The sequence below is a fragment of the Aquarana catesbeiana genome, linkage group LG11 (assembly GCF_042186555.1).
Source record: "Aquarana catesbeiana isolate 2022-GZ linkage group LG11, ASM4218655v1, whole genome shotgun sequence".
Classification (NCBI taxonomy): domain Eukaryota; kingdom Metazoa; phylum Chordata; class Amphibia; order Anura; family Ranidae; genus Aquarana; species Aquarana catesbeiana.
The window spans coordinates 88,875,056-88,902,559 of NC_133334.1; the positions used below are offsets into that span (position 1 = coordinate 88,875,056).

The following is a 27,504-nucleotide window of genomic DNA, read 5'->3' on the forward strand; positions in this document are numbered from 1 at the left end:
ATTTGTAAAAAGTCATTAATTTGCACTATTGTTTTATGTACTGTGTTTTTTTTTTTTTTTTTTTTTTTTTTTTTTTTTTTATACGCATTGTCTTTATTTTTCTTAGTTAATTCTAATATTGTACATTAGCGCTGTTGTGTAAGTTAATCAACCAACCGTAAAGAAGGGTGGGAGGGTGTAGAGTTGGCAACCAGAAAGGCATTTGAATTCACGATTGCTATGCTTCCTATGCAGGGATCGGATGCGCAGTGGCGGCCCGGCCACAGGGGACACACGGGCGCCCCCCCCCCTATTTACACACAAAAAAAAGTCCTTTAAGTGCACTGTATTCAGGTGCCGGACACAGTGCACTACGTGAAGCGTGACGTCTATGCAATCATGGGATTGCAGACAAGATCCTTCATTTGCCTGGTTTGAACCTGCCTTGTGGCACAATGCAGTGCGCCTGAATACTTTCTCCCGTACTGTTATTATGCTTTTCTTGTTTTTGATTGGCGGTGCTTTCCCTCGGAGCATTGGCGTCACTTTCGGTTTCACTGCTCAGAGTGGACTGAGGGGTGCGATCAGCATCAGTGTGGTGAAGCCGGACCTAATACAGTTGGACTATCTAGTGTGAGTTGGAGCAGGCAAGGTTAGAGGGATACACAGCAGCTCTGTGCTCCTGTTACAATTTGAGCTACTGGATGATCAGATCGTAAATACATCTGATGGGGTGTGCACACACAGTATTTCATGTGATGGAACAGCAAGCTGGAAGTAAAAGTGAAAGTCAGAGTGAGTAAAGCTCTCTGCTCTGCTCTCTGTACTATGATTGCTCTGACTTGCTGATATCCATGGAGGAGCTGTGAGTGTTAACCATTTCTTATCTGCTGCAAGGAAATGCTACACTGCTGCTTTCCTCTATCCTTGCAATAAATCTTCTATAAAGTGAAATTCTATCCTCTGCTCAGTGCTCACTGTCTCCATGATTTACTTGCACTGGTCATAAAAAGCTGACTTGGTATATGCTTGCTGACAGAGGTGTAACTGACACCCTGACACCCATACTTCACTTGCAACTTGCTAAGAAAAAAAAATAATCAAGAGTAGTTACCACTTACCTGGCGGATGTCCTGGTCACTCCCTGGATGAGGATAGTGATGACGCCAGTTGCTGGGTGTATTATACAAAATCACATTGATGATGATCATTATTACTGTTATACAGGATTTATATAGCGCCGACAGTTTACGCAGCGCTTTACAACATTAGGGCAGACAGTACAATTACAATAAAGGGGTAATCCGAGAGCCATGATCATCGTCATCCTCATCATTCTATAATACCCCGTCATCGCTATCCTCATCGTTTGTATTATACACCCATCATCTGATGATGGGTGTATTATATGATGATGATGATGATGATGATGACTGGTGTATTATACAATGATGATGACGGGTGTATTATACAATGATGATGATAAACAGTGTATTATACAATGAGGACCTGATCTGTGAGGCTGAGCTGTATACCCTGATCTGTGAGGCTGAGCTGTATACCCTGATCTGTGAGGCTGAGCTGTATACCCTGATCTGTGAGGCTGAGCTGTATACCCTGATCTGTGAGGCTGAGCTGTGTACCCTGATCTGTGAGGCTGAGCTGTGTACCCTGATCTGTGAGGCTGAGCTGTGTACCCTGATCTGTGAGGCTGAGCTGTGTACCCTGATCTGTGATTCTGGGACTGTATACTGCCCCCCCCCCATCCTAAAAACTTCACCAGCCGCCACTGGGATGCAGGAAGCACGTATGTGGAAATACTTGCTATTCATTAAAGAATTATAGCCAAAGCTTTTCTTTTGTCCTCCCAGTTTGTTTAGCACTCTTGTGGCCCATTTTCAGCTGTCAGCAGACTTAAGTCAGCAGTCAGCTTTATAGTCGGAATCCACCCAGGTGCCTGGACTGGTAGCTGAGAGACTGAGCCAACACTCCCTCCCTTCCCCAGCCCAGCACTCCAGTAAGCACTGGAGAGGCAGAGCAGAGATGATAACTGACAGGGGACTAACAGCTCAGTTACCCACATGCTGGGGCCTACAGTGAAGGACCATGCACGTGGCTGCAGATCACATGCCCAGCTATTCCATAATTTAGACCCAGCAAGGTAACGCTGAGTCTCTGTGCTCCTCTATGCATTGCAAGCAGATCAAGTTTGGTGTAAGGGTCTGGCAAGGTTTTGTACATAGCGTCCAGAAACCATCGCAACATCCTACTTCAGTACACCTCTCAAAAGCTCTTAGCCCTAATGCAAGCTGTGGTCTGGCTCTTGAAGAGTTGCACAGCTTTTAACCACTTCAGCCCTGCAAGATTTTACCCCCCTTAATGACAAGAACACGGCGCTACGGCACTGTGTTGCTTTAACTGACAACTGTGCGGTCGCGTAACGCTGTACCCATCAAATTTTACGTCCTTTTTTCCCCACAAATAGAGCTTTCTTTAGTGGTATTTGATCACCTCTGCAGTTTTTATTTTTTGCACTATAAACAAAAAAAAAAAAACACCGACAATTTTTTAAAAGAAAGCAATATTTTTTACTTTTTTCTATAAAAAAAAATTATAATATAGATATAGATATATCTATATCGATATCGATAGAGAGATATCTCTATCTCTATCTCTATCTCTATCTCTATCTCTATCTCTATCTCTATCTCTATCTCTATCTCTATCTCTATCTCTATCTCTATCTCTATCTCTATCTCTATCTCTATCTCTATCTCTATCTCTATCTCTATCTCTATCTCTATCTCTATCTCTATCTCTATCTCTATCTCTATCTCTATCTCTATCTCTATCTCTATCTCTATTTATATATTTTTTTTATTATATTTTTTTTTTTTTTTTTTAAATCTTCCTCATATGTATTCTTGTACGTATTTTTTGTAAAAAAAAAAATCGCAATACGTGTATTTTGATTGGTTTGTGCAAAAGTTATAGCGTCTACAAAATAGGGGATAGATTTATGGCATTTTTATTATTTTTTTTTATTATTAGTATAGGTGGCAATCTGCGTGGTGTTTTTTTGTTTGTTTTTTTTTAATCGGGACTGCGACATTGAGGCGGACAGATCGGACACTTTTGACACTATTTTGGGACCACTGACATTCATACAGCGATCAGAGCTAAAAATAGCCACTGATTACTGTATAAATGTCACTGGTAGTGTGTCCTAACTGTAGGGGGATGGGCTACCACTGACATGAGAGATCACTGTTCCCGATGACAGGGAACATAAGATCACTGTCATGTTACTAGGCAGAACAGGGAAATGCCTTGCTTACATTCCTCATTCTGCCTCTCCACCCTGAGATAGTGGGCCGCTGGCGGACATCGAGTCCGCGGGACCTGCCGTCGGCACGCGCGCGCATCCCCTATCCTGCTTTTGCGGATTGGCGTACAGGTACATCAGTTTGCGCAGGAGTGCCATTTGCCTTTTGCTTTACAAGGTACAGCCTTACACTCAAATACAAGCTTCATACATTGCCCCCTCACCTCCGAAGATAGCCAGGGACCCCAAGTGGCTCAGAGAGCTGACATCTCCTCACCTCATCCACCTCCGAGCTAGATACTTGACTTTTTTGTGGCATGAAAAATGTAATATATATATATATATATATATATATATATATATATATATATACATACATACATACATACATACATACATACATACATACATAATCAGTTTGTAAATGGATAGAAAACTGGCTAAAAGACAGAATTCAGGGAGTAGTGGTTAATGATTCTTACTCTGAATGGTCTAAGGTTATCAGGGTGTACCCCAAGATTCAGTGCTGGGACCCTTACTTTTTAGTATCTTTATAAATGATATAGGGTCTGGGATCGAAAGTAACATTTCTGTCTTTGCAGATGACACCAAGCTATGCAGTGGAATAACGTCCTTACAGGATGTCTCCAATTTACAAGCCGACCTTAATGCACTGTCTAATTGGGCGACTATGTGGCAGATGAGGTTTAATGTTGAAAAATGTAAAGTTATGCACTTGGAGGCTAAGAATATGCATGCATCATACATGCTAGGGGGAGTACAATTGGGGGAATCCGTAGTGGAGAAGGATCTGGGGGTTTTGGTAGATCATAAGCTCAATAACATGCAATGCCAAGCTGTGGTTTCCAAAGCGAGCAAAGTCCTTTCTTGTATTAAGAGAGGTATGGACTCCAGAGAGAGATACCATTTTGCCCCTGTACAAATCATTAGTAAGACCTCATCTGGAATATGCAGTTCAGTTATGGGCACCAGTTCTCAAAAAGGATATCGGGGAACTGGAGAAAGTGCAGAGAAGGGCAACCAGACTGATAAGAGGCATGGAGGAGCTCAGCTATGAGGAAAGATTAGAGGAACTGAATGTATTCTCTCTTGAGAAGAGGAGAATAAGGGGGATATAATCAACATGTTCAAATATATAAGGGGTCCATATAGTGAACTTGGTGTTGAGTTATTCTCTTTACGGTCAACACAGAGGACAAGGGGGCACTCTTTACGTCTAGAGGAAAAGAGATTTCATCTATATAGAAGAATAGTGTTTTGTTTTTTTTTCTTTTTTTTTTAAATACATACTTGGATAGGCGTCTTAATAGAGGGTATATTATGTAACTATCATGAACTCTGTATGTTTGTATATCTTCCCAGGAATTGAAATGGGACTTTGTACTGGTATGCAATCAGAAGTCTTTCGATAGTGTGGAGGAGGAGAAGAGGCGGAAGTACATGTCCAAACTGGAATTGAGGCGCTTTAAGATAAAGGTTAGATTTCATTAGAGTGTAAGGAAGAGAAGCATTGTTTTTAAATGGTTGGATCGGACAAGATATATATATATATATATATATATATATATATATATATATACACAGTATCTCACAAAAGTGAGTACACCCCTTTTTTGTAAATATTTTATTATATCTTTTCATGTAACAACACTGAAGAAATAACACTTTGCTACAATGTAAAGTAGTGAGTGTACGGCTTGTATAACAGTGTAAATTTGCTGTCCCCTAAAGTAGCTCAACGCACCCTTATTAATGTCTAAACCACTGGCAACAAAAGTGAGTACACCCTTAAGTGAAAATGTCCAAATTGGGCCCAATTAGCCATTTTCCCTCCCCAGTGTCATGTGACTCGTTAGTGTTACAAGGTCTCAGGTGTGAATGGGGAGCATGAAAAATAGAATTGTTGCTCTACATAAAGATGGCCTAGGCTATAAGAAGATGGCCAGGACCCTGAAACTGAGCTACAGCCCCGGAGGATTTGGCTGTTCAATGGCCAGAGCACTTTTTACAATTTGGCCCTGCGTTGCTTTAACTGGTAATTGCGCGGTCATGCAATGTTGTACCCAAATGAAATGCATGTCCTTTTTTTTTCCCCCCCCACAAATAGAGCTTTCTTTTGATGGTATTTGATTGCCACTGCGATTTTTCTTTTTTGCAATATAAACGGAAAAAGACCTAAAATTTTGAAAAAAAAAAAAATATTGTCTACTTTTTGTTCTAAAAAATACAATAAACTCAATTTTAGTCATACATTTAGGCCAAAATGTATTCAGCCACATATCTTTGGTAAAAAAAAATGTCAATAAGCGTATATTTATTGGTTTGCACAAAAGCTCTAGCGTCTACAAACTAGGGTACATTTTCTGGAATTTACACAGCTTTTAGTTTATGACTGCCTATCATTTCTTGAGGCGCTAAAATGGCAGGGCAGTATACCCCCCCCAAATGACCCTATTTTGGAAAGTAGACACCCCAAGGAAATTGCTAAGAGGCATGTTGAGTCCATTGAATATTTTATTTTTTTGTCACAAGTGATTGAAAAATGACCAAAAAATTACACAAAGTTGTCACTAAATGATATATTGCTCACACGTGCCATGGTTATATGTAGGATTACACCCCAAAATACATTCTGCTGCTTCTCCTGAGTACAGGGATACCCCATGTATGAGACTTTTTGGGAGCCTAGCCGTGTACAGGACCCCGAAAACCAATCACCGCCTTCAGGCTTTCTAAGGGTGTAAATTTTTTATTTCACTCCTCACTGCCTATCACAGTTTCGAAGGACATAAAATGCCAAGTTGGCACAACCCCCCCCCCCCCCCAAATGACCCCATTTTGGAAAGTAGACACCCCAAGCTATTTGCTGAGAGGCATGTTGAGTATTTTGCAGATCTTGCTTTTTGTCACAAAGTTTTGAAAATTGAAAAAATAAAAAAAAAATTTTTCTTTTCTTCTTTTTCAAAAATAAATGTGAGCTGCAAAATACTCACCATGCCTCTTAGCAAATACCATGGGGTGTCTGCTTTCCAAAATGGGGTCATTTGGGGGGGGGGTGTTGTGCTGTCTGGACATTTCAGGGCCTCCGTAACTGTGATGGGTAGTGAGGAGTAAAATCACAATTTTACGCCCTTAGAAAGCCTGAAGGCGGTGATTGGTTTTTGGGGTCCCGTACGCGGCTAGGCTCCAAAAAAGACTCACACATGTGGTATCCCCGTACTCAGGAGAAGCAGCAGAATGTATTTTGGGGTGTAATTCCACATATTCCCATGGCATGTTTGAGCAATATATAATTTAGTGACAACTTTGTGCACAAAAAAAAAGTTTGTAATTTTCCTGAAACTTGTGGCAAAATATAAAATATTCCATGGTCCATGGACTCAACATGCCTATCAGCAAATAGCTTGGGGGGGGCGGGGATGAACCCTTTTTTGGGGTTTTGAACTGTCCTGGCATTTTATGCACAACATTAGAAGCTTATGTCACACATCAAATAGAAAAGTAGTTGTGCGCGGCTAATCAATAAACTAACACTAAACACTAAAGAGAAACTAACTGTGAATGTGAATGAATGCTGCTGCTGTCACTTAAGTGTTCCCACAAGAAAAAGAAGATAATAAAGTGAATGTGACAGCGCTGCATATAAGGACAAATAATAAATATAAAAATCAACATAGGAAAAATAATAATCAATGAAAAATGTCCATATATGAATACAGATGAATAGTGCTCCTAAACGAAAAACGTCCATATATGTGTGACAATTCTTCTGCTAAAAAGCAAGTAAAATGAAATACAAGAAAAAAAGCTGTTTCCACGTGCTTCCCTGCTCTACCAACAACAGTGCTCCCACCACCGCATGCAATGCTCGCTCACCTGACGGCAATACCCGTCAGGGGGTCGAACACACTTTTGCACGCAGTACAACTCTCCTAAGGGGAATGCTCCACAGTGGTCCTGGGTAGCTCCTTATGGTCCCTCTAGATCAGTGGTTCTCAACCTGGGGGTCGAATGACGATTTGCCAGGGGTCACCGAATTCTGGGCTGTTCCCAAAACCTTTGCTGCTCTCCCAGCCTTTTCGCAGCCTCCCAGTAGGGCTGTTCCTGGAGCCTGCGGCTGCCCACTCAGCCTCTTCGCAGCCGCCCATTAGTTCACGGCATGGTTGGGGGGCAGAGACTAGAGGTCAGCTGACTGGTGAGGAATGTGAAGTGGAAGGGACTGGAGGAGAGCCTGTCTCCTGATTTCGGCATAGGTGTCACTGCTATGAGACACCACAAAGTCGGAGACACAGTGAGTAACACTACCTGTGATTATAGGTGCCATTAAAAGTCCCCACTACAGTTCTCAGATCAGCAGATGACCTTGATCAAGAGCACCTAAGTTGGCTGATCAGAACATTGCCACTCATCCCAACTCCCTGCCAGCACTGCCACTCATCCCATCCCCACCAAGGAGTAAGAGCCCTTTCACACTGGGACGGGGGCGGCGTCGGTGGTAAAACGCCGCTATTATTAGCAGCGTTTTACCGTCGGTATGCGGCCACTAGCGGCCGAGAAAGGGTTAAATACCACTGCAAAGCGCCTCTGCAGAGGCGCTTTGCCGGCGGTGTAGCCGCGCCGTCCCATTGATTTCAATGGGCAGGAGCGGTATACACACCGCTCCTTCACCGCCCCGAAGATGCTGCTGGCAGGACTTTTTTTACCGTCCTGCCAGCGCATCGCTCCAGTTTGAAAGCCCTCGGGGCTTTCACACTGGAATGAAAGTAGCGGCACTTTCGGGTCGGTTTGCAGGCGCTATTATTAGCGCAATAGCGCCTGCAAACCGCCCCAGTGTGAAAGGGCTCTAAGAGAAGGAATACAAATAGAGAATACATGGAAGGGAGAGGAAAAGAGGGGGAGGAACAAAGAAAAAGGGAGAGAAATAATAAGAGAAAAAACAAAAAAAGGTGGCTAGAGAGAGGGATGGACAAAAAAAAAAACAAGAAATTAGGATAGAGAGAGATAATAGGAGCACAAAGAGAGTGGTACATCCTAAAATGTACCATAAGGGGCTTTAATACTGTACGAGTGGAAGGGACACAGGGAGTGCTAAATGTCCCTGGGATAGGGGCACAAATTACTTGTATTGCCTTGGGTACTGAAAACCCACGCTACGAAAATAATTTTACTGTTAGGGGTCCCCACAACTTGGGAAATTTTACCAAGGGGTCACGACACTAGGGAGGCTGAGAACCACTGCTCTAGATAGATAAAGCTCCACAGCAAATGGAATGACCTCCCACCACTGTGGTGGTTAAATCACCTCCTACAGTGCTGGAGTCGCTGTTGCTGTCGAGATAAATAAATCAGCGGTGCAGCTGAATGGCAAACAATGGTAACGATAAAACATTGACTCAATAAAACAACTTGATTTTTGAACGCAATCGTCTAAAAAATATATGCCGAAGCATGGGGGCAATCCGCCCCTAATGTTGGGAGCAAATCGCTCCTCCACCCCTGCCCCATGCTTCGGCATATATGCTCTTTTTTTAACTGTGGTGGTGAAATCACCTTCTACAGCGCTGGAGTTACAGCTTTATGTATCGTGGGAGCAAACGCTGTTGCTGTCAGAATAAATTTACGAAAACAAAGTAACATTACAGTACAACAGTAAGACATACCATACCTGCAAAGCAAATACAAAAAAATAATAAAAGATAAAACATTACAGTTCTAAAATACAGTAACAATAGAGAGAGAACAATAGATATAGAACAATAGAGAGCGAACATAAGAGAGAGAAGAAAAATAAAACCACCTATTTTTGTGTTTCTTTTAAATTTTTTTTTTTTGTGCACTTTTATATAAACTGTAAACGTTCCAGATTAGGGTCTCTCAAAATGTGATGGCCATCTCATCTTTCGAGACCCTGTGTAAGTGTGCCTAGGACTGTGCAATGCTGTACTCTACGCTAATACTCCACTAGTGTGTGGTAGCGTTTGAAACAGTAACCAATGCAAAGACCAGGTTGGTCAGGACAGGAGGGACAATAAAAGCGGGTGTCACGCCTATATCCGCACTTTCTACAGACACAATATCTTCTTGGGGATTTCTTTGGGTAGGGGTACCAGGGAGGACATGCGGAAAATGCCTCTCCTGCAGCCGGCTCACTGCATTTGGATTGGGAAGTTGGGCCACAGCACCGTCTGGAAACAGAAGGACTGTGATAATCTCTTCCTGGAATTTTAAGGAAGGATCCAGTTCATCCTGAAGCTTTGTATAGCACATAAGCATTCAGCAGAGCCAATTGCAATAAGTATACAGACACTTTTTTTTTTTTCATACCAGCATTTGGCCTTACGGGCAATTGGGTATGGCGCCAACAACTGGTCGTTGAGGTCCACCCCTCCCATATTAAGGTTATATTAGTGGACACAGAGGGGTTTCTCCACAACACCAGTCACCATAGGAATTTGGATCGTTTTGTCTGCGTGAAGGGAGGACAGAACGAAAACATTCAGATTATCCCTCCACTTCACAGCGAGCAAATTATTACATCTCAAGCAGGCTCTCTCCCCCAGCCTAAGACGGGAATCTACAAGCCGCCAATTCCATGATCAAACATGTGACTAAAAAGTGGCACGCTTGTGTATTGTCCACATACAAGTGGTACCCCTTTCCGAATAAGGGTGACACCAAGTCCCACACAATCTTACTAGCGCTCCCTATGTAGTCTGGGCAGTTCTCCGGCTCGAAGTAACTATCTCTTCCCTTGTAAACCATAAAACTATATGTATAGCCTGTTGCCCTGTCAGAGCTTATACATCTTGACCCCATATCTAGCACTCTTGCTAGAAAGATACTGTTTAAATGACAAGTGGCCAGAAAACGTAATCAGGGACTCAACGCAGACAACTAGATGGGGAGTAAACAAGGCTGCAAACTGCTGGTTGAAGTGGTTTATGAGGGGCCAAATTTTGTAGAGCCAATCGTATTCCGGATCACCCCGAGGATGACAGAGTTCATTGTCATTGAAATGCACGAAACGCAAGATCTGCTTGTATCGTGTCCTCGTCATGGAGGCAGAGAACACGGTATATTCACATAATAATTGTGATGGTGAATTGGGTCAGTGGACCAATATGACTGCAACTCACTTTTTTTAACTATGCCCATGAGGAGGGGTAGGTCCAGGAAGGTCTTAAATTCAGAGACCGTAATAGGTTGGAGATTAACAGCGATGAATTGACCAGCATACACATTGTTTTGGTCCACAATAGATCTATAGAGATCTTCTGTGAAAGACAGCGAATAAAAATCAAGTGACATAAAATCAACTGTTTCCACCTGAATTCCGGGATTGCCAGTGAATGGGGGAAGTACGGGTGCTGCAGAAGTGGTGGACTCCCAATTTGGATTGGCAAATGCAGCAGGAAGGGCACTATGGGCTTGACGGGCCTGTCTTTTGCCCCGTACACACGATCAGAAAATCGTACGGAAAATACCGCTTTCAAATCGATCGTACGATAATCGGATCGTTAGTACAGAGCTTTCGAGAGCCGATCAGGACAGTTCATCCGATAGTATTCTATCGGACATGCAGGAAATTTTTTTTCGTACGATGCCAGATCGTACGATTTTCATTTAATCAGTACAGCTATCGTTTCGAAAATGCAATACAGATGCATTACAACACATGACATCACTTCCGAATTTTATTTCTGTCGTGCGGGAATTTTCGTGACTTTAGTAAATTCATCAGATTCGATCTGAGATCAGCATGCAATAAAAAATGGACGATCATTCGTCCGATAATCTCATCGTGTGTATGGGGCATAAGTCTTCTTGGTGGCTGCAGGACACTAGTTGTGAAAGCCACCTCAACAGCTTGAACTGCACTTGTGGGACTCGCCATGTCACCACGTGATACTGCAGTGCTGGATGTACAACCAGGATGTACTAGGCCGCTGGTGCTTGCCAGTTCACCAGAAGGATGAGCGGCACTAGTACTGGCTCTCTGCTCCATACGAGAGCCCTGCGGTTCTTGCACCTCAACATCAGCAAAAGAACTGGGTTGGGTACACCTGACCTTGGCAGGGACCACTACTCTGTCTTTGGAGCCATCTGTCAGGGTGCCGCTGCTGTCTACGGGTTCGTATTCTGAGCCTGAACCTGACAGAATCAGGCTCAGATCTCATCTGTCATGCTCAGAAACATGTAGGACTCTTCACTAGTGTAGCTTTTTTTGTAGCTGTTAGCATTCGCAGGGATCAGGCCTGACTCTGCGAATGTTGCAGTTATGTGTGTTGTGTTTTGTAAGTGACAGTAATCGATTGATACTGCACTTGGGTGGGCTGGGTGGAGGGGCTAAACGCAGGTGCTAGCGGGTATCTGGGCTGATCCAGCTAACCCTGCGTTTTTGGCAACCCTAAACTACTGGGGACGCTAGTATAGATCTGATCAGATATTGATCCGTTCAGACACTATACTACTGAGGGAGGTGTATGGTGCGTGTGTGGGTGTTAGCGCTAGTGGCACTAATCTGATGCTGCTTGGGGTGGTGCAGACCCTAATTGATGCTAAAACCTAACTGATATCACCCTCCGGGTGATCAGGGGGTTAAACCTTTTATTCGGTAATATACGGCGGGTGCCCTGACGCTATAAAAAAAAAAAAACTGACTGATCAGGGTCACCTGTGACACTAAAACGGCGATCACTGGTGACTGGGTGATCAAGGGGTTAAAACTTTGTTAGGGGGGGAACCCTAGACCTATCTGGGGCTACTACTAAGTACCCTAACGCTGATTAGTGTCACAAATGACACCAGTACAGTGATCAAAGAAAAATATGAACACTGAGTGACACAGTGACAGGGAGTGAAGGGGTTAACTGGGGGGGGGGGGGGGTGATGGGGGGGTGAAATATGTGCTTATGTGTAATGTGTCAGTGTAGCGTTGGTGCGACTCACGTTTTGGATGTCCTCTCTCCTCTCTCTGGAAGGGAAAAGAGTTCCACGAGGGGAGATGACATCACTTACACAGGCAGGGGAGGATTTCATTCGTCAGGACCGATCAGCAGGTCCAGGCCAGAAATCGTTGGCCTGGCCTGGAGACTGATCGGTTCTGAAACTAATGGCTGTGTGTTGAGTTATTTTCAGGGGACAGCAAATTTACACTGGTATACAAGCTGTACACTCACTACTTTACATTGTAGCAAATTGTCATTTCTTCAGTGTTGTCACATGAAAAGATATAATAAAATATTTACAAAAATGTGAGGGGAGTACTCACTTTTGCAAGATACTGCTCGACACCCCCCCCCCCCGGCACCGCAAAGGGTTAAACGCTCATTTTAGTCTAGAGCTGCATGGATTAAATGTATTATTTACCCTGTCCCTCGCTCTGGTTGTGGGCCATCCCTCTGCATTATCGTGTACAGTACAAGGCTATTGGCTCTGAATTGTATGTGAGGAGGGGAGAATACAATGCTGCAATGTACAGGTAACACATCTGGAGGAACCCTACTGAATCCAGGAATAAGGAAAGTAATACTCCGTATCTCTGCGCCCGTAGACTAAACAAGCATGTTTAGGTGGGGGGGGGGCTCGCTGCAATAGTACATTTTGTCTAATTCCCAGAATTCAGCTTTAAAAGATGCTCCACCTAAGCATGCAATGTATGGTAAAAAGCATTTTAACGACATCTTATTACATCGTGCTTTGTATTTCTGGCCCATAACACTTATTAAGGACATCTGACATTTGGCAGACTTTCCTAATGTGTTTGTTCTGGGTCCTTGACTCAAAGCACTGAAGCCCGAGAGCTGGCACCTTTGTAAGTTTTCTAATGTCAGGTTTAAGTTAAGAAAAATGATAGCCGTTTTGTCTTTTCAGAAAACTAGAGATGGAAACAAGATCTTTTATGGTATCAGGGCACCTCCAGACATCTTTAGGAAATATGTCCGATTACTGAGGAACCCAGATCAAGGCACCCAGAACCTGAATACTGACCATGTCTCTGAAACCAGCAGGTAAGCAGTATGTGTTCTACTGTTACCAGTCCTTTCTTTATTTACAGATTTCACTTTATTGATGTCAAATCCTGTTAGTAGATAACTTCTGATTGACTACATTCTGTTGAGTTTTGCTCAGTTAATTGAATGAACACTTCTACTATCTGCTCAGCATATTCTGTGTTCATATATTAAAAAGTATAATAAATGCAAATTGTGGCATTGACCAGTGGCCTATGGTTACACTTTAAGTGATGGTGGGCCAAAGATTGTAATAACCATCCCTCTGGTTCATTACTTCTCCAGGCTCCTCACTAAATTTGGCCCTCATGGCCATGACAGTAGTTGGCGTCTGGATGGATAACCCCCCCCCCAAAAAAATACCTCCAGGCACCACTGTAAATTTTCTTTTAAGAGCATGTACCCAAGTAGAATGTGTTCCCACTATTTATTTCTTATTTTTTCTTTTTATAGAATTCGCATTGTATATTTTATTCTACACAAAACCAGCATTGAAACCAAAGGCCAGAGCGGTAAGGAAAACTGCACACTTTACATTTCTTCTGAGGATTTGAACTGAAACTGTACTTAGGATAAATCAATTGACTACAAAGGTAGCACTTCAGAATTGCACTGATTATACTCAAATGCAGAATGCTAATCTAGAAAGTTGACTGCTGGTGCAGCACTTGGGGCTGACACTGATCATACCCAAAAAATATTCAGTCTCCGATTTACTAATCTAGAAACTGCACTGATTATGCACTGATTGTGTAGCTGCAGGGTATGATAAATGGTCATATGCACAGTGTAAAATTTGAATTCCTTCCAAGCAGCGGAATACACAGTTAAAGCATATGTGAACCTGCAAAAGCCTTTGGAAATTTGTTCAGCCTGTATTGTGCAGCAGGCACCCCTGCCAGACAGCACAACCAGGTCCTTTATTACCTCACAGACTGTGCTGCAGCACAAAACAGCCCAGTTCAGTTCAGGACCTACCTCAGCCTATGATTGGACAATGAAGAAGCAGCCGCAAACTACTAACCTCATTTTTTTCTAATCTCCCCCAAGCATGTTATTGTGGGAATCTTAAGGCCCCTTTCACACTGGGGCGGTGGGGGCGTCGGCGGTACAACAGCGCTATTTTTAGCGCTGCTGTACCGTCGTTCTTGCAGCGGTATTCGGCCGCTAGCGGTGCGGTTTTAACCCCCGCTGGCGGCCGAAAAAGGGTTAAAATCCCTCGTACAGCACGGCTATAGCCGCGGTATTGCCGCGGTATAGCCACGCTGTCCCATTGATTTCAATGGGCAGGAGCGGTGAATACACCGCTCCTTCACCGCTCCAAAAAAGTGGTTTGCAGGACTTTTTTCACCGCCCTGCCTGCGCACCGCTTCAGTGTGAAAGCCCTCGGGCTTTCACACTGAACAAACAGCGGAGGCTGTTTAGGGGCGGTTTGCAGGCGGTATTTTTAGCGCAATAACGCCTGCAAACCGCCCCAGTGTGAAAGGGGTCTAAGAGTGACTCTTGGTGGTCTGCTCAAATTTAGCTGCTTTTAAAAAATTAGGACAGGGGACTCCAAACTATGCCAAAACTGGCCCTATACAAGATTTTATCAGGTCTGCAGCAAGCCTAGCTGTCTGGCAGTGGATGCACTAGTCTGTTCATCATAATCTAGTTTCAAACCCCCCCCCCCCCCCCCCTTTTTTGCTGTGGTTGGTTGCTTGACGTGATTGCCCAAACCCCAGGATTTACAAGAGGTTTCCCCTAGACCTGCTACAATTCCCTGCTTCTGCCATACTCCTGCTGTTTGAAAGGTAGGAGGGGACTCTGCTGAGCACACATGATTTCTTGTACAAAGGGTTTTATTGAAAATGCAGATCAACAGAATAATACTAAAACAGTGGTGGACACATCATGTATAAAAAGTTGCATAAACTTCAGGTGTCAAAAATATTAGTCCGAGACACACAGATTTGCACAAGCTCCTGAGGATTTAGGGGCGATCAGATGTGGTCAGCAAATCCTGATAATGTGATAGCACGCTAGATTTCGTTTGCATGTAAGTGATTTTGCAGAGCCATATGTAGCACATGTGTCAAGAGAAGAATGTAAAACATAGCATTTAGAAAAAAGAAATAAAGAACTAAAGCGAATACATAAAGAAAGGCAAAATATACCTGTAATCAATAAAAGAATTTTCTCATCATGTGTCCAGTCCCAACAGGACCTAGCCTGTGGGCCAAAATGACGTAGAAAAGAGAAGATAGGAAGAAGATGTGAGAAGGAGGAAGGCCAAAAGAAGAATGGGATAGTTGTGTAGGATAGAAGAAGAGGGGAAGAAACAGAAAAAAGAAAGAGGCATGAGAGGAGAGAGGAGTCCACGGGTAGGGGGAAGTGGAGGCATACTAGAGAGAGTAGTGCTGGGTCGAATCGGAAGGGGGTATGTGCCACCTAGGGTTGCCATGTCTGGAGGAATTTGCCATGTGTATCTGATAACACGGCTGTCAGATTCTCGTTAACCATGATATCATTTACGCGGTTTTTAACTGCTTCGAAACTGAGAGCTGGAGTTTTCCAAGCTTTTGCTATGGTCAATTTAGTTGCAGTAAAAATACGTGACACCAATTGGCGTTCTGGTCGTAGTAATTCTATGATTGGTTTCCCCAGAATGACCTCAAAAGGGTCCCTCTTTATGTTGGTGTTGAAGAGGTTGCGAAGGAGTGCATAGACTCTGACCCACAATCTGCATACCTTCCACCAGATGTGCGCCATTGTGCCCTCCTGGGAACACCCACGCAAACATAAGGGAGAATATGATGGAATGAAACTTGCCGATCTGGCCAGGGTGTAATACCATCTATAGAGCACTTTATAAGCATTTTCCAAGGAGAAAACGTTCTTGGAGCACTTGGACAGTGCATTAGTCATGACCTGCCAATCCTCTGGGTCCAGTCGCTTCCTCAGTTCTGCATCCCACTGGAGATGGTATGGTCTCAAGGGTGTTTTTTTGGAGCCTATTATGGCTGCATATATTAAAGAGATTGACCCCTTTCGAAAGCCTTTGTAGATCACAACCCCAATCCACGCTTTTAAAGTATAAGGGGTAGTTCGAGATTTTATAAGAAGTTGGAGAAAATGTTGGATTTGCATATAGCTGTAGTGCTCCCTAAGGGGGATATCATGAGAGGAACGTAAGGTTGCAAATGGGATAATTTTAGTGGGTGTAAACGTGTAGTGGATATCCACAAAGCCGTTCTCAGTCCACCATGTGAACTGCAACGGATTATCGCATCCCAGTGGGAATAATGGACACTGAAGAAGGTGGAGTAGGAGGAGATGGGGGGAGATCAGGCCCGCCGAGTATTTGACCGTGTCCCACAACCAAAGTGAGTGGGCCAAACATGGACTGATATTGTTTGGGCGGTGGACTTGAGGGAGCCAAGGGAGGGAGGCTAGTGGTATCGGTTGAGAATCCACCAGATCGATGGTGGCCCACAACGGCATTTGATGTTTCGCGTGGTGATGGGATAATGGGGCGATAGCCGCTGCTGTATAGTAAGAGTGTAAGTTGGGAACCGAGAGGCCACCATTGATCCTGCGGGTGTACAGAACCTGCCTTTTGATCCTGGGTCTCGCGGAGCCCCAGATAAACTGCATGATTTTGCGCTGGTGTATACGCAGAATGTTAGAAGGGACCTGGACCGGCAAGACCCGGATAAAATAAAGCAGCTTTGGGAGATGAGTCATACGGACGGTTGCTATCCTTCCGAACCAGGACAATGGGAGGGTGGACCAGGATGAAAGCATACGTAAACTATCAGAAAAAATGGGTTGATCTGCGCTACCTGGAAAACCTGATTGCGAGGCATATACAGGAAAAACCTTAGAGATGGTTTTATATTGTTACAGTTTTACACACCAATGTACCAATGTTCGCTGAGGACGTCAAGTGACGAAGTGCGCACGACAGAACCACGCACACTAAGTCACTTCCGTGCATACGAGAGGGTGGAACGCAGGTGCAGCGCACAGCTGTCGCATCCCCCATCTCGATACACGCTCTGGGTACAGTGATTTTTAATCTCTCTTTTTGTCGGGAACTGCTGTTATCCTACCCCAGTGTATAACTGGGTGGGAATACACACTTCTTTGGGACATTTTGTTTTATCATATGTTTTTTAAAAATAAAAGCTTTTTACTTTATCACACTATGGAACCCCTTTTTTATATTTTTTGATGCATGAGAGCATTGCAGCACCTCCACCAACCTGGATACATCTGAGGCATCCATCGCAAGCAACAGGGAGCAGTGAGTTCCACTTAAAGCATTACAGGCCCATTACCCCTGCAGGGGTACCAGGAGTCGGTGAGTAGGAAATCAGAAGGGAGAGCACAAAAGTCACCTGGCAACATTTTATGCACTAAAGTCACCCCTGGGAGTTCCTGACCTGACACAGTGACAAACTTATGGGACTATTGCACTCTATTGTGATTCAATTGCTGCAGCACATGCTGGGTCTAGATCTCACTATATGAACTGTAATGCACTTATATGGTTCCCACTCCAAGCTTGATGCATGCACATTTGTGGTTGATGCAAATTTATACCTATGGGATCATCATACATCATTGTGATACATTTACTGCAGCATATGTTATGTTTTAGCTGTACTGCACTACTTGAGTTGCATCCAATTGGTGGGTATAGCTTAAAGTGTATTTAACTGGCTGATTGCTTACCATTGCTATATACAGCTATTATAGTGCATATTAATATACATACAGTGGAATTTCTCCAGTAATATTGCACTAACTCAGCTATTTTACCTATATATCACTCTGTTTACATTTATACAATAGATTTTATCCCCATATGTACAACAACAAAACCTACTGTGTAGGGATTTCAGAACGCCTCCTACCCATTCCCACTAGCTACCAGCTACTGGGATATCCCCCCTTTATATACTGATTGAGGGGATATGTACATTGGTGTGTAAAACTGTAACAATATAAAACCATCTCTAAGGTTTTTCCTGTATATGCCTAGCAATCAGGTTTTCCAGGTAGCGCCAATCAACCCATTTTTTCTGATAGTTTACGTATGATTAGCAGGGTACCCCCTGTGAGTGCTCTGTGTAAGGGAGGCAGCAACCTGTTCTCTTGCCACATAGGCCTGTCCTAAAGCGCAGTTTTTCTACGTGACACTGACAGGATGAAAGCATAGCTGCCAACTTCCCAAAAAGTAAGGGAAAGTTGGCTTGATATAGGCCTGAGTATCTTGGAGTAAGCCCGATCCCGAGGTAGGGTAATGAATTTAACCATTGGAAGGAGAATGCAGATTGTAGGGCTTCCAGCTCAGAGGGTGAGAGATTGATCGACATTGCTTTGGATTTAACGGGGTTGACTGATAGGCCCAAAAATGTGATTCTAGGTATAGCAATGGTCAGCAGGATATCATCTGCAAACAGTGACAACTTGTGCAAAGTACCCGCTATTTCTACCCCCTAGATATCTGGGTGGGATCGAATAGCATAGAATAAATAGGAGGGGGGAATGTGGGCAACCTTGGCAAATTCCCCTTTTAATAGGGAAGGTAGTAGTTAGTATTAGTATTTCACTTGGCCTGGTGGGAGTCATAAATGGTTGAAACCCAGCTCATAAAGGAGGTGCCGAACCCATAATGTCTAAGCACCTGTGTCAGGTAAGGCCATGACAAGGTGTCAAAGGCTTTATTGATGTCCAGTGACAAGAACATTGTTCCTAAGGACCTACTGTGAAGGATATGTTGTAGTTGAAGGAGAGGTCTAATGGCATTGCCTGCCTACCTCCTTGGGACAAAACCCACTTGGTCCTTCTTTATCAGGAGTGGGAGAAAGGAGTTTAGGTGATTGGCCAAGATCTTCGTCAAGATTTTCATATTTATATTGATTAGGGAAATTGGCCTGAAGTTAGCCCAAGAGGAATGGTCCCTGTCTGGCTTGGGGATCATTACGATATTAGCGGTCAGCAGGTTTGGTGTGAAGGGATGACCTTCCTTAACTGAATTGTACATAGTTGTTAGGTAGGGGGCAAAGACATCTGCTAATTTCTGGTAGTATAGTGCCATGAAGCCATCTGGGCCCGGTCTTTTACCCACCTTCAACTCCTTAATGCACTGGAGGACTTCCGAGACTTGTATGTCTCGGTCCATCAGGGACGTGTGGGTTTCAGATAGAGCAGGTAAGAGCGCACATGATTTCAAGGTGGGACTTTGCTGGGCATTCCTGGATGTGAGGGGGAACTTCTTCTTTTCTTTATGAATCCTTTTTTTTACATTTTTTTTTTTTTGCCCACACATATTTGTAATATATACAATGTGATCCTCGTGCTGAAAAGTTTGAAGACCCCCAACCCTAGAAGATATCTCTCTCTTTGTCTGTCTGTCTGTCCTATTTTCTCGAGTAAATCGGTATGCTTTAATATAGCACATAGGTTTGCTTTGCTTGTCAACCACAGTTTACGGCAGTGGTGTGTGGGAACATGCAGAGGCACCTTGGCATCCCCCAAAAAGGATTATGGAAACACAAGGCTATGTTCATCAGAGTAGTCCTGTCTGCAAATTAAACCAAATATGTTATTGTCACTGGTAACCTTTCTTTGCCGTATCAAAAAGAGAATCATAATGTGATTTCCTACTTTTGACATCTAACTATGACCTGTTTCTTTTTTCAGAAACTCTAGATGACTTGATAAAGAGTGGCGTTTTTGAGACCGCTTTCCCACTTCACTCTGTGAGTGTAACATTTGTATTAGTATGATGATCACACATTCTGTAAGTTGTATGTGTGGTTGTGCATTGATTGGATCACCATTTTTATTCTTTGCTTCTTAGCTGGAGGAGGATCTCGGCAAGCAGTTGAAGCAAAAGTGGGCAAGATGGCGGGATGTCATCTATATACAGCCTGTCAAAGAGATCAGGTGATAGAGGGGTCATGTATGGATATTTTGGGTTTATGAGTTTCTTCAGCACCTTAGTAATACAGCTGTTGTCAGACTTGGTGGTAGTGGGGGGGATACACATAAAATTTAAATGACAGTGGGGTTTGTGACTGTGGCTGGCAATAAAGCTCAATGCTCACAATTTTTTATTTTTAAAAAAATACTGTTTTTGAGGTAACGTCGCTAATAAAGATGGCTAAATGGACTCAACAAGCTCAAAAGCGGTGACCTAAATTCTGATATTTATTGCAGAAAAAAAAGAATAAAACGATTCTCCAGCAGTGTTCGTATTACTGAAAAGAACTGCTGACATGATTGACTGATACTGACTTCTGCTTTACAGACTGCAGTGGAGGACTGATATTAAATTTCTTTCTATTTGCTTTTATGATTAACAAAATTAGACATATAACACGCAGGGCTCTTTTGAAACAGGTCAAAAGATCTGTAATTTGGGCTTAGTCAACCTTGCGATGCAGGCACACCTACCGGACAGTGCAGCTGGTTTAGTGACCTCTGTTTTCCTCCACTGTTAAATTGTGCAATGCAGCTGAGCCAACAAATGCTCCCAGCCTACTGCTTGAACTGGAGGAGCAGCAGGCCTCTATTTTGTTCTCACTCTTGCTATTTGCAAGTTCCCGGTATTGGGTCAACAGCACTGTGCAATGCAGGAACCTATCTTACTTGCCAAAAATGTTAAAATCTATTAATTCAATTTTTTGAACCCAGGCAAATTGTTAGGCAAGTGAGCAACCCCCTACAATTTTGTTTCCACTGCAGTCAAATCAATACAACGTGGTCAAGACTGTGATTGGATAGTGAAGGCAAAGCAACTCCCTTTTTATTGAGGTTATAACTATGCTGTTTCCTCCAATCAGCAAGCTAAATTTGTTTAATGAACAGCACAGTACAATGCTGTAAAGCCTGACTGACTTTCCCTGCCCCTTTTTCTTCCAGTCTGAATGTTGATGCACAGGGATTATAAGATGCTAGTGCAGATAGATTTAGGTGCTGCCTGCCTACATTAAAATTTAAGATGGCTACACATAATATGATTTTATTGTAGAATATCCTTTAGCTTTACCAACAGTTATATAGCATGTGAGCCTAGCTAACTGGCTATAAATGGAATTTTTTAGATTGATTAGCTTTGCCCCCTGCACTACATAGCTCCTTGTGAATTTAAACAGGTGAATACATATATTATACAATCAGATTGTAATGTGTTGTCAAATCTACAATGCTAAACATTTCCCAGCTTGAATTTTGCAATGCACATTGATAGCTGGACACTACTGTAAAAATCAACCTTCCCCAACCCTTTTACCCCAAAGAAACCCTTGAAATAATTTTCAGGTCTCAGGGAACCCCTGCTAAAACCAATTAGTTTGGGGTCAGTGTAATGCAGCTGACTCTGCCAAGTGGCCTTGACACCGAAATTTTGCAGACACCATCAAATGGAGGCTCAATCGGCCAATGCTTAAGGTGGTAGTAAACTGTTATGCCCCGTACACACGGTCGGACTTTGTTCGGACATTCCGACAACAAAATCCTATGATTTTTTTCTGATGGATGTTGGCTCAAACTTGTCTTGCATACAAACGGTCACACAAAGTTGTCGGAAAATCCGATCGTTCTGAACGCGGTGACGTAAAACACGTACGTCGGGACTATAAACGGGGCAGTGGCCAATAGCTTTCATCTCTTTATTTATTATGAGCATGCGTGGCACTTTGTCCGTCGGATTTGTGTACACACGATCGGAATTTCCGACAACGGATTTTGTTGTCGGAAAATTTTATATCCTGCTCTCAAACTTTGTGTGTCGGAAAATCCGATGGAAAATGTGTGATGGAGCCTACACACGGTCGGAATTTCCGACAACAAGGTCCTATCACACATTTTCCGTCGGAAAATCCGACCGTGTGTACAGGGCATTATACCATTTGTACCTACAGTAAGCCTATAATGAGGCTTACCTGTAGGTACTGTGAATATTCCCTAAACTTGCAGTTTAGGAGATATTTAGAGTGCATACAGCCGATGACCTCATCGGCACATGCGCTCTGAAGGTGCGGCTTACAGTGCGGGTGTTCTGCTGAAAACTTCAAGTCGCCAAAATCTCCAACCACGATGATTTGCTTGTTTTCACACAACCCTGGCAGCATATACAATACAGCACACGACGAGCTGGCTGTTTTGACAGAACACCGGGTAAGGAGGAAAAAAGTCGTCACCTTCGAGGCGGCCATCTTCTTGGTTACTATCAGGCAGACTAACAATGGGCACTTATTATATGGTATACCGTACTGTTCACGCTGCCGGTGTTCTGTTAAAACTGGCAACTTGTAGAAACCTCCAGTATTGCTGCTGGACAGTCACCAGAAGTGACGTGGTTGGAGATTTTGGCAAATTGGAGTTTTCGTCAGAACACCGGACCTTTAGAGCCCGTGCCAGAAACGGCGGCTCCCGCACGCACGTGGGAGTGACGTCATCGCGGCTCTGGCCACTCACCGCACCGGAGTCCGTGAACCCGGAAGAAACACTGGGGGAAGATGTCATCCGTTTCAGCAGTGAGGGGACACCACTGGAAGGGCTTCATTCTAAGGTATTTCATAATGTGCTAGTATGCACATTATGCCATTGTCTTACAGGTGTTGTTTTTTTTTTTTTTTTTTTTGATTATTATTCAACGGTTTACAACCGCTTTAAGGCACCTTCAATATCCTCTGGAAGGACCCCAGGGTTCCAAGAGAAGAGCTGGTATAGACCGAATAAGGCACTATGTTAAATGCATAGCTGGATTGAGGGCGTTTTTTATCTGTTTGGGTTCTATCTTCTAAACCTATTGATAGATCCATAACTTCTATGTCTCATTTGGCTATGTTTATAATTCTTCCTACAGAGAATATTTTGGAGAGAAGGTGGCCCTCTACTTTGCATGGCTTGGATGGTACACCCTCATGCTTTTTCCCGCAGCTCTTGTTGGAATAGTGGTATTTTTTTATGGATTTGTGCATTTCAGTAGCAGTCAAATCAGGTACGCACTGGTGTCATACAGCAAGGTCTGTATATTCTCTATCATACGAAACTGACTCTTTATTTTCAGTGGGTCTTTGAAGCAGAGGCTGTATTAAATGTCACTGAATAATACTTTCCCTAGTGGATGTCACTCATCTGGAATATGCAGTTCAGTTTTGGGCACCAGTCCACAAAAGATATTGGGGGAACTAGAGAAAGTGCAGAGAAGGGCAACCAAACTTATAAGAGGCATGGAGGAGCTCAGCTATGAGAAAAGATTAGCTGAACTGAATTTATTTTTTCTTGAGAAGAGGTGATAAGGGGGATATGATCACCATCTATAAATACATAGGTGGTTTATATAGTGAACTTGGTTTAGCATCATTCACTTTAAGGTCTTTACAGAGGACAAGGGGCCACTCTTTACATCTGTGGGAAAAGGGATTTAACCTCCAAATATGGAATGACTTTGTTACAGTAAGAGCTGTGAAAATGTGGAATAGACTCCCTCAAGAACTAGTTCTGGCCAGCTCAGTAGATTGTTTTTTAAAAAAGTACACATTCTCATTCTGCAAATGCTATTTGCCTGGCTGTTATGCTGATTACCTTGATTCAGCGAATTTAATGCACATTCAACCCAGCAAACATGTGTAGACAGGGCCGCCATCAGGGGGGTACAGCCGGTACACAAGTAAGGGGCCCATGCGTCCGAGGGGCCCCTGGGCCATGGGTCACAACCCGGGCCATCTTTAACAGGAGGCAGCTGCCTGCAGAGCGGACTGGCTTCCAGGATGCAGAAAAGGGTGGAGAGGTGGGCGGACCCCATGTGTGTGTGGGTTGGGGCCCACTTTCTAGCGCTGTGTGAGGTGGGGTGAGGTCAGCTGCCAGGTCGGGGGGGCCCCATAGAGGAGGACATCAGGGGGGAGGAGCCCCCTGCTCTTTTGTGCATGCAGGTTGGGGCCCGCTGTCAGTCAGACAGGCTCCGCTACGGTCAGATACCAGTGTGTGCAGGGCTGTGCGGGGTGGGTGAAGCCAGTTGGTGTCAGCGGAGGGCCCCATGGAGGAGGAGGTCAGGGTGGAGAAGCCCCTCCGCTCTTTCTTGCAGCTGCCACCAGAGATCCCGGTGGAGATAGGACACAGGCTTAGCTACCCATCCCCTCCTGGCACTGCTGGACAGGTGAGAGCTGGGAAGAATGGTGCTTCCTTAGGTGTGTGTGACACTGCCACCCCACCTGTCCTGCTGCCCCCCACCTGTGACACTCCTTCCCACCTGTCCCGCTGCCCCCGACCTGTCCCACTCCCTCCCACCTGTCCCACTGCCCCCCCCACCTGCGACGCAGCCTCCAACTTGTCCCGTTGCCCTCCACCTGTGACACTCCCTCCCACCTGTCCCGCTGCCCCCAACCTGTCCCACTCCCTCCCACCTGTCCTGCTGCCCCCTACATGTCCTGCCCCCCCGTGACACTCCCTCCTACCTGTCCCATTCCCTCCCACCTGTCCCATTCCCTCCCACCTGTCCCACTGCCCCCCACCTTTGACACTGCCTCCCATCTGTCCCGCTGCCCCCCACCTGTGACACTCTCTCCCACCTGTCCCACTGTCCCCACATGTGACACTCCCTCCCATCTGTCCAACACCCTCCCACCTGTCCCGCTGCCCCAACCTGTGACACTGCCTCCCACCTGTCCTGCTGCCCCCCACCTGTGACATGGCCTCTCACATGCCCCGCTGTCCCCCGCTGCACCCCACCTGAGACACTGCCTCTAATCTGTGATGCTGCCCCCACCCTTCCTGCTGCCCCCCTCCACCTTTCCCACTGCCCCCCACCTGTCCCGCAGCCTCCCCTTCCATGACACTTCCCCTCCTGTCCCGCTGACCTCCTCTCATGACACTTCCCCCTCACACCTGCCCCCCTGCTCCCTTCCTGTCCCACTTCCCACCTTCTGTGGTAGGAGAAGATGGGACTGGAGGGGGAGGAGGAAATGGGATGGAGGAGATGGGACTGGAGGAGGACGAAGAGGACATGGGATAGAGAACATGGGATGGAGAAGGAGGAGGACATGGGATTGCCAGTGGGCGGATTCGGTGGGAACAGCCAGTGGGAGGGCCCTGGGGAATGTTGGCAGTCAGGCCCAGGGGGGCCCAGGCCTAAAGCTGTGTACGGGGCCCCGCAATTTCTGATGGATGCCCTGTGTGTAGATAGGAGCTTCTTTCTTTTCTCCACATGTACGTCTTTGTTCCAGGTCAGTAACACAAAGTATTCAAGGCATAGAATTAAGCTAGCCATTTACTGTAGGATTTCCCTATCAAGTCCCCTACCCCCTGGTGGAATCTTTCTTTGCTGACTATTGGCACCTGCAGCTGTCAGAATGCCTAAACAATGGCTGCCAAGCTCTTAATTTTTTAGGTCGAAGGATATTGGGCAGGTGGGTGCCGACAGGGCTCCCCATTGGTTGAATTTTAGCTGGTTCGTCAGCAAACAGACAAAATTTGCTAAATGTATGGTCAGCTTTAGTGGTACAGCCAGGTGACTATCATTTATTAAGAGGCCCACACTAGCAGCCTCCATACGTTCTTAGGAAATGTTTATTCTAAGCAACTGAATGCTGCAGCTGCTTGCTGCCTACATCATCTGTTCGGTGTTAATTGTAATTTATTTGTGAACTCAGATGTATCCAAATGCTGTTCTGTTTCCCTTGAAACTGTTTTATCCTTAGCCAGGAGATCTGCAAAGCAAATACAACCTTGATGTGTCCGCTCTGTGATCAAAATTGCCCCTACTGGCCCTTGTCAGAGACCTGCACATATGCAAAGGTAAGATCCAAAGCCAGGGCAAGCATGGGATTCTTGGAGGGACTGGGAACCTTTGGTCTGGGGGACAAATAAAATTTTCATGGTAGGTACAGATCCACATCTTCCAAGATCAGCTTCTTTTGCAGCTGTTGGCATTTGGTCATATGACATCTCAGAGCCAAAAAGGAAGTTGGTGCTGGAAGACTTCCATTTTCAAGATGTTGTGATCGCAGATCTGAATGGAGCGCAGGTAGCTATATAACACTCTCCAGCAGGGCCGGGACAAGGGGTGGGCAAAAGGGGGGGGGGCACCACAAGGAGATTGGGGGGAGGGGATTTGTGTTTAGAAGGGGAATTTGGGGGGCAACAGGGGATAAGAATTATTCTAGAAGGGCAAATTTAGGGAGGTGTGCTAGGAGTGGTGATTTGGGGATTTGTGTTGGGAGGGGGGATGGAAGAAGTGGATTTGTGCTTGGAGGGGACATTTGAGGGGTAGAGGATTTGTGCTAGGAGGGGGAATTATTTTTTTTTTTTGGGTGGGTAGTGTTATTTGTGCTGGGGGCATATGGGGGGAGAGAGGAATTTGACATGTTCGCCATGGGCTCTAGATGACCTTTTCCCTGCACAGGTGTTACTAACTGCAGATTCAGCTTGGACTGATGTCTGAGTGGTGACGTATTTACACTCAGTGCCAACACCCAACATATATTTTTAGGACTGCTCCTAGCCCAGTCTTCCCCTAAAACACATTAGATCAATATCACGCTTGTTTCTTCTTCTTTTTTTTTTTTTTGTAATACTTTATTCCTTACACCTCTCTTACACAGTCTGCTCTCAGCATGAATTCTTGAAATCAGATCGATATGTTAAAGAAATCTGGAGAGTTATAATACACTGACCTTTCAAGCACACAAGCATGAACTCCAACACATTCTTTTGATTTTCTGGGGAAGAAAGTCTCATACGAAAGCAATTTAGTTTCATGTGAAAAAAATATTGACCTAAGAGGAATTTGTCTGGTATGATGTAACTAGGCTTAACATGGAAAGCACCTTTTAATCACTGCACATACCTGACACAACCAGTACATAAATTAACATTTTTCCCTGGTGGAGTTGAACATGATGATGTTTTGTCACCTCCCCTGAATTTTAGAACATCCCACACTACAGAACTGGTGGTGCTGAGAGCACTTGACCAGTGTAGATAAGATGTCCTACCCTCATATGACTGCCACCATTATCATACTCCAAAACCTGCCCCACTTATCACCTACGATTAACGAAACCACATTTGAGCTGGAGTATAACTGGCCATAGCAGCCTTTCACAAATATTCAATATATAAAACATTTTAACCATAACAAAAACCCCAAAATATCCGTTGCTCCCC

General features: G+C 44.5%; 1 protein-coding gene across 2 annotated transcripts in view; it reads left to right on the plus strand.

Moving 5' to 3' along the window:
- Nucleotides 1–27,504, plus strand: part of ANO9 (anoctamin 9) — a 161,616-nt gene that overhangs the window by 64,172 nt on the left and 69,940 nt on the right. For both annotated transcript variants that reach the window (XM_073604711.1, XM_073604713.1), the window contains exons 3-9: nucleotides 4,688–4,801; nucleotides 13,199–13,335; nucleotides 13,792–13,850; nucleotides 20,032–20,090; nucleotides 20,192–20,277; nucleotides 23,204–23,338; nucleotides 26,037–26,133. In XM_073604711.1, the coding sequence (XP_073460812.1) occupies nucleotides 4,688–4,801; nucleotides 13,199–13,335; nucleotides 13,792–13,850; nucleotides 20,032–20,090; nucleotides 20,192–20,277; nucleotides 23,204–23,338; nucleotides 26,037–26,133 (687 nt within the window). The remainder of the gene's footprint in view (nucleotides 1–4,687; nucleotides 4,802–13,198; nucleotides 13,336–13,791; nucleotides 13,851–20,031; nucleotides 20,091–20,191; nucleotides 20,278–23,203; nucleotides 23,339–26,036; nucleotides 26,134–27,504) is intronic.